Below are 7,095 nucleotides of genomic sequence, written 5' to 3'. Positions count from 1 at the left end.
GGTTTCCTCCAGGCACTCCTGTTTCCTCGCACATCCCAAAAACCTACAGATAAGTTAATTGGCTTACCCCTAAATTTCCTTAAGACTACGATACACACACTACACAATACATACGGTACATTGACACATGACTATGGTAGGGACTAGATTGTGAGTCCCTCTGAGGGACAGTTAACTGAAAATACAATATACTCTGTACAGCGCTGCTGATGTTGGCGCTATATAAATACTAAACAATGATAATTTACTCAATACTTATACAACATAAGGCTGATTTTTATACTGCCCCCTCCAGGGCCAGATGGGTTGACTTTGGTCTTACCATAGATGACGAGGCCTGGGACGATATCCTCCACACAGCCCGGTTGGTCTCTCCATGTGTGAGAGAGTCACTGATCAAGGTGCTTCCACAGGCTGCCCGAAGTGCCTCTCCCCAACCCCAACGTTTCATCATTTCATCTGGGATTGCCCACCTGTGGCAGCATACTGGAAACCAATTGTTCAATTTCTTCATGATAAAATGGGGCGTCCTACGCTTCTAGACTCCGCACTTTGCTTGCTGGGCCTCGTTACTGATGATGCTCTTCATAAAAATACTAAACTTTTTCTATCTCAAAGAAAAAAGAAAAATCCCTTATAAATGGTTATCTGCAGAGGTCCCTACATTTAAGGCAGGGAACATTAGGACCGGTTCACATTAGCGTTTTTTTTCCACAACGTAACCGGAACGGATGTGAATGGATTCAATGTTAACCTATGATCGTTTTTCCGTTTTCCATTGCCCCCAATGCAGCAGTATTTTTGTCCTGATCCGTTCCGCTAGGCAGAACGGTCCGGAAAATTAGGGCCTGCAGCATTTTTTGGATCCAGGGACCGGAACGTACAGAATGTACCCGTACCAACGGACGCATGTGAATGGATCCCATTCGCATGCATCCGTTGGTACGGGTACGTTCCAGTCCCTGGATCCAAAAAATGCAGCAGGCCCTAATTTTCCGGACTGTTCTGCCTAGCGGAACGGATCAGGACAAAAATACTGCTGCATTGGGGGCAATGGAAAACGGAACGTTTCTTCACACTAGTGAAGAAACGGACCGTTCCACGGGGGCATGGATCGACGCGATCCTGAGCGACAGGTAGGTGGGTTAGGGAGGCTTTATACATACCTTATGTTCATAGGTGTTATAATTTAAGTAGGCCTCAGTTATTTGGACTGAGTTAGTCAAAAAGGCTTGGTGAGCAGACCTGCCCTTTAAGGGGATTTTCTCTGTAGAGAGAAAATCTGCAGTTCTGTCAGCAGAACTAGAACATACCAAGAAGCTGTTCTGAACAAGGCCGCAGGTCTCCCTGACCTGGGCCTGGAACAATAAACATCAGTCATGTTTTGTAAATATTCACATTCCTGCATGTATGTCAAATGTCTCATTGATTATTAATCGAGTAGGCGGGTATGATGACACCATGAGTGGGTCCACCAATAGACTGATATAGGGGGTGGCGAAGATGATGTCATATTTAACTCTTTCCTAGCCGGTATTAAATCTGGAGCGAGCGATGGAGAACTCACTTCTGCTTCTTCCTTCTGCACTAGCTCGCAAGGCCGACTTGGACCTCTAAGCATGTTATTCCTTTATGTAAGCTGATATAATGTATGCTATGTACATAGGTAGTTTAGTGTAACGTAGGTAGGAAGAAGGTACCTGATAGACTTCGGTAGGGAGTCTAATCAAGAGCTTGTAATGCAACATGAAGATTTGCATAGCTAGGATATGATGACTGTATCTATCTGTCTTTCTGTGACTTGAATAAATAACGGAAACATTGGAGAAGCCTGAGAAAGTCTATTTCCTGTTTGCTGTGTGGAGAGTCAAGTGATCTCACAGTCTGTGAGACGTAACTGTAAGAAGTTACTGGTGTCGAAGCAAGGTGATATAAGAACAGTTTATAACAGTGGTGCCGTGAACCCAGCTGCGCTGTCTAGCAGAAAAGGCAGGCAAGGACCGGGCCAGATGTCAGTCAGTTATCTAGTTTTCAAGATATTCCACAGCGACATAAGCGGAGTTGACGCGGACTGGAAAACTTATCAAGAGGATAAGTAGTGTGTGGGAGGCCGCTAGAGAAAGGCCAACACACGGGCTGCAATCCGGGTGATGATCAGCGGCGAGTCATGGACCGGTTTTATTTGGATTTTGCTGTACACGCAATCTAGCCGAACAAAGGATTCCTTGGTGAGGTATCCCAGGCAAAGGTTTTGAGCAAGTTACCTTCGGGACCGAGAATCCGCTGAGAGAACGCTCAGTAAACGCTCACCGAGGTCCATCGACTCGTGGGAAAAAACTTGCCGTCAGCTGATCGGATTGGAAGTCGGTACAAGTCTGTAGAGCCAGGCAAGTATAGTGTTTCATTTGTTTAATTCTAATGAAAGTGTTGGTATTACATGTTGACAGTTTGTTCCAGCAGTGTTTTCTCTCTAAATTTTCCAATGTATGTTCGTACTGGTTTTCCTGTGTAGGTTTTTTTTTCTCTCTCTCGGGTTGTGCTAGTGGCTGCTGCGTGCGGTTTCAGGTTTTTTTTTCTCTCCTTTCTCTTTCTCCCGTGTGTCTGGGAGGTTTGCCAGATATGGGAGTCCCCCGCAGGAGAGATAAGGGGGGGCTAAGGCTTTCGAGTAGTAGAGGGGGGGGAGAGGAGAAGGAGAGAGAGGGAAGAGAGAGGAGACTGGTAGTGAGGAAAGTGAGAGAGAGACAGCTGTGCGGTTTTAGAAGGGTTTAAAGCACTGTGTTAGCTGTCGGAAGTATGTTTTTTTTCTCTTCTCGGGGAGCTATACAGATGCACGCAGCCCACGGACCTGGGTCGCTTTGAAGGTATGCAACAGTTAGAGTGACAGCTGAGATAGTGGGTGGTGCTACTGTATGGGGCTCGGACGTAGTTTTTTCTTTTTTTTTGTCAGCAGGGGTGTTCGGGAGATGTTCTGCTGGGTAGAGTCTGTGGTTCAGAGATAGGAGACTCCACGGTGGAATTTCTGGTATTTCTCTTTTGGGATGTTTTTCCATCCGAGAGTGTGTATAGCGGTATGCTAAGCTTTTTCTGCTGAAATGTTTAGAGTGCATATACATTGTATGTATGTTCTAACTGTTTTTTTTCCTCCTAATGTGTATAGGATTAAGCGGTTGCTACGGGAGATTGATAGCAGCCATTTTGGCTGGCAGTCCAGGACTCAAAATGGCGGCAGTGGAGAGAGCCCGCCCCCGTGAGTCATGGCCCCCACACGTCATGGCAGGGGGGAGGAGGGGCTGGGGGATCCACGTCACGTCAGGCTGTGCTCGCGGCTCCGGGCAGAGCAGCTGAAAGGGAGGGGGGGGGGAGAAATACAGAGACATTCTCCTGTGTGTCTCGGTTCTCAAAGTATTTCCCCAGAGCTTTTCCCTGGGTCCATGGAAAGGAATGCCAGAATAGGAAGTGTTTCCCAGCTCGGTGCAGGGACACACGGAGCAGTACAGATCAGAAATGGGTCTGTACTGTGTTGCTTATGGGATTATTCCTGTAAGTGGGGCACCTTAATGGGTGGTGCAGCATGAGTTCCCAATAGCGTATAGGGGGGGACAGTGCATCAGGGGGGTGCCGGAGTTGGAAAAAAGGGAGTTGACCAATTCGGGTTTCCGTCGCCGCTTCTGCAGAGCGGTAACGTTTTTTTCCGGTTTTTGTCGTGGACAGGGCCAGAGCTTGACTGAGGGGTCTATGCTGGGCTGGGGCTGTTTTTTTTGTGCGTTTTTTTTCGTCCACTGATTGGTCAAATATGTTTTTTTCCAGCTCCTATCAATTGTAGCACAAAGAACAAGGACTGACAACAGTTCATGGGGCGATTATACAGATGATAGAATTGCCGTTTACAGAGTGACAGTGTATCAGTACGGTGTTTGCCATGTGGCTACCTACCAAGTGGGCATTCAGGGATCTGCATACAGGCATGTGACGCTGGTATGCTTAGCCCTGCACCCTGTGTAGTTTAAGTGCAAAGTGCTCCTTCCTACAGGGAGGCAGCCAGTTTTTTTTGGTAGTTTAGGTGGTGGCACGGCAAACATTGGTCAGAAGGTACAACACACAGAACTTCTAGCAGAGTTGGTATCGCGATGAAGTTCTAGATAAGTAAATGCGATAATGAGTAAGAGCATTGCAGGCTCACCTGCAAAGCAGCATCAGGTGTGGCATCCGTAATCTGTGCATGCGACGGCCGCGCATGGACAGATAAGGGGGGATGTGGAGTGAGCTGCAATGTGGTGAGAGCTTCCAAAGGTGAAGCGAGCTTCCAAAGGTGAAGTCCGCGGGAGCATATTTTAAACAGGTAAGTACTGAGGATAGTACTGAGGTAGGGGGGTGAAGTTTAACTCCAATCTACCAATAAGAGTAAACAGAGTTCATGAGAACCATAAAGCAACGAGATCAATTACGATATATATTGATCAATTTAAAGTGTAAAGAGTACAAGCCGCAGGGCGAATCCCAAATCATTAATAAGAATTGATTTGTTTGTATTTCGATTTCAGGTGTTTGGCAATATGGATTTGAGACAGATGCCGTGCTGGCAGCAAAGCTGGAGATGTCAGTCGGATACGCGAAAGGTTCCAGATGCCAATCTAAGCTTGGAGAACAGCGAGATTCCTGAGATTGGAAAGAGACTAAAACACGAGATTCCTGAGAGTGGAAAGAGACTAAAACACGAGATTCCTGAAATGGGAAAGAGACTAAAAACCGAGGTTCCTGAGATCGGAAAACGTCTAAAAGAACTGTCTGAGCAAAGCATAGTGCAAATTGCTAATGTTTTTCTTTCCCAAGGTGGTGCTTTTATAATGAGGAGTACCGTGCTGATGGTGATCCTAGGTTGCCATTTCGTCCTAGGAGAACGAAGAGAGGACATTCTCATGTATAATAAGGGGTTAATGAGAATGCAAGGCCCAAGCATGTTAATGTTGGGTGACAAAGGTACTGATCCTTTCACACCTCCCTCCGCTTGGCACAGATGGACCATGCAGGGACGGAGGAAAAGAGCATTTGTGCCAGGAGAAAGCAAATTTCATGGCACAAGGTGGGTGAAAGGTCTGAAGGGTCAAGTGTGCGGGCAGTGGGAATTTAATGGCAGTGTAAATCTGCTATTGAATGCCACACTCCCAGAATCGATGCACCGATCCAAAGGTTTGTTAAAAGGTACATTGCAGTACAATGGGTACATGCAAAAGGTGGAGTGTGTGATTCAGGGGTACCTTGTCTTGGTTATGCAGAGTGAGATGGTTCCAGATTGGAGAGGAACGAGCAGGAGGCGTCAATTCTCTTACCAGAGAGACGCAGGGGACAACATCACACTCTGGAGCTACCAACAGAGAGTGCCTCTGAAACAACTTTACACACGTAAAGGCTGGAAAGCCGAGGGTGGGTGGTTCTCGAAACAAGAAGTAAAAATCGAGATCAAGCCACATTTCCAGGTGACAAAGAGGGTGGGGAGAGCGGTCCCGGGGGAGGGAAAGCCCACACAGGGAACCCCATTCACACCACACGGGTCACAACAGGGGACGATATTACACAGTCCATATGCAGCAGCTTATCCTCACGATAGTTGGGTAAGTGAAGAGGTACTCTTAATCGAAAGATTGCAGAGAGTACAGTCTTCCCGACCTCAGGTACATATTGTGCCTCAGGACGTAAGGGGGGAAGAGGTCCAATCAGGACAGCTGGGGACATATTTTGTCAGCGAGAGATTGGACAAGGGGAGGTATATTAATTTTTCTGGAGAAGGATCTTTTGCATGGCAGCTTCGAGATGTTTGGGTGAACAAATGGAAACGGTGCAACATTCCTTTAGGCACCGCTACTTCCGTAGTTCCCACCTCAACCCGTGTCTTACACCAGGACCTGAGAGGTCAACCTTTTTTGGTGCTAGACGGGGAGGTGAAGCAAGTAGAGTTGTCCTCATGCGGGCAATTCTTGCAGAAGTATCTGCGTTGGCCGGGGCAAGCCAAATTTAGTGAAGAAGCCTGCAGGCTCAATAACGCAGAATGCGAGGCTACCATTCAAAAGATCCACCCTGAAGCCAAACCAATAGTTCCAGTGGCTGAAGGAAAGGTTTGGTTTTTTAACATAAGGTCTAGTGATACATTCAAGGTATATTCTCATAATTGTTCCGATAAGGGGGAGTTTCCAAGGGGAACATATTGTGTGAGTGGAGATCCCATATGGATCCTGTCATCCAGGTTTGATGACGTTGTTTCTCAGATTGTTAAGAGAACTCTAAAGGTCAAAGTTTAACGGGTAGTTCCCGTCCTGAAAGAGAACCCGACATGGGACAAAGGGGAACAGGGTTTGATCCAAGACGACCACATTTTGTTACAAAGGTTAAACAAACAGTACACTAAGTTAGAGGTAAGATTTCACCATGATACAGGTGATCTTAACGAGGTAGAACACAAAAATGAGCAGGTGAGTTCCAGTCTGCCCTGGTGGACAAAGGTTCCGGTGATGTTCCAGGGACACTCGGACGGGGCATCTGCAGTTCCAAAGTTCTTTCTACACCCACTGGTCGTCTGGATGGGGATGACAACTTTAGGCATCATTATCCAGGTGAGGTTGCGGGTTAAAATTACGTAAAATAAATTAACCTGGTCCAGAGATTGGTGCCTCATAAACAATCTCCGGAACCAATAGTTTAAATTAAGGGATATACAGGGTTACGGGTATAGGTTTAGTAGTACCTAGGAGCTGATTGTATAAAGGCGCTCTTTTAGAAGGCACCTGGCACTGCTCCGTTTTGTAACAACCAAACGAGTTTCACTTTTCTGTGGTCATGCAAGTTTGTGAGTGATACGCAAGTGACGCAAATGCTGAGCATGTGGTATTGAGGGACTTAGAAGTAGGGCTTCCCCAGAGAGCCTGGTTACAGGAAGACCAAGAGGTCTTGCTCTCTCTCTTCCAGGGGTAACCACCGAGAGCAGAGAAGTTGTGTGAGCACGAACATCGAAAAGTGAAACATAAACGAAAGAAACCAGGTACTGGGAGGTTCAGACGCTGGGATCTGCGGGTCAAGCCGTTTTAGGGGGGATTGTTATAATTT

At 46.8% G+C, this 7,095-nt stretch overlaps 1 protein-coding gene across 1 annotated transcript; it reads left to right on the top strand.

Moving 5' to 3' along the window:
* The first annotated feature begins 2,710 nt into the window (after window positions 1-2,710).
* LOC137561028 (uncharacterized) lies at window positions 2,711-6,726 on the top strand. Its single transcript, XM_068272243.1, has 2 exons — window positions 2,711-2,861; window positions 4,542-6,726. Exon 2 carries the CDS (start codon window positions 4,554-4,556, stop codon window positions 6,291-6,293), a length of 1,740 nt encoding a protein of 579 aa, XP_068128344.1. The 5' UTR covers window positions 2,711-2,861; window positions 4,542-4,553; the 3' UTR covers window positions 6,294-6,726.
* Window positions 6,727-7,095: the final 369 nt, after the last annotated feature.

The sequence above is a fragment of the Hyperolius riggenbachi genome, chromosome 3 (assembly GCF_040937935.1).
Source record: "Hyperolius riggenbachi isolate aHypRig1 chromosome 3, aHypRig1.pri, whole genome shotgun sequence".
Classification (NCBI taxonomy): Eukaryota; Metazoa; Chordata; class Amphibia; order Anura; family Hyperoliidae; genus Hyperolius; species Hyperolius riggenbachi.
This window is presented reverse-complemented; position numbering and strand designations above follow the sequence as displayed.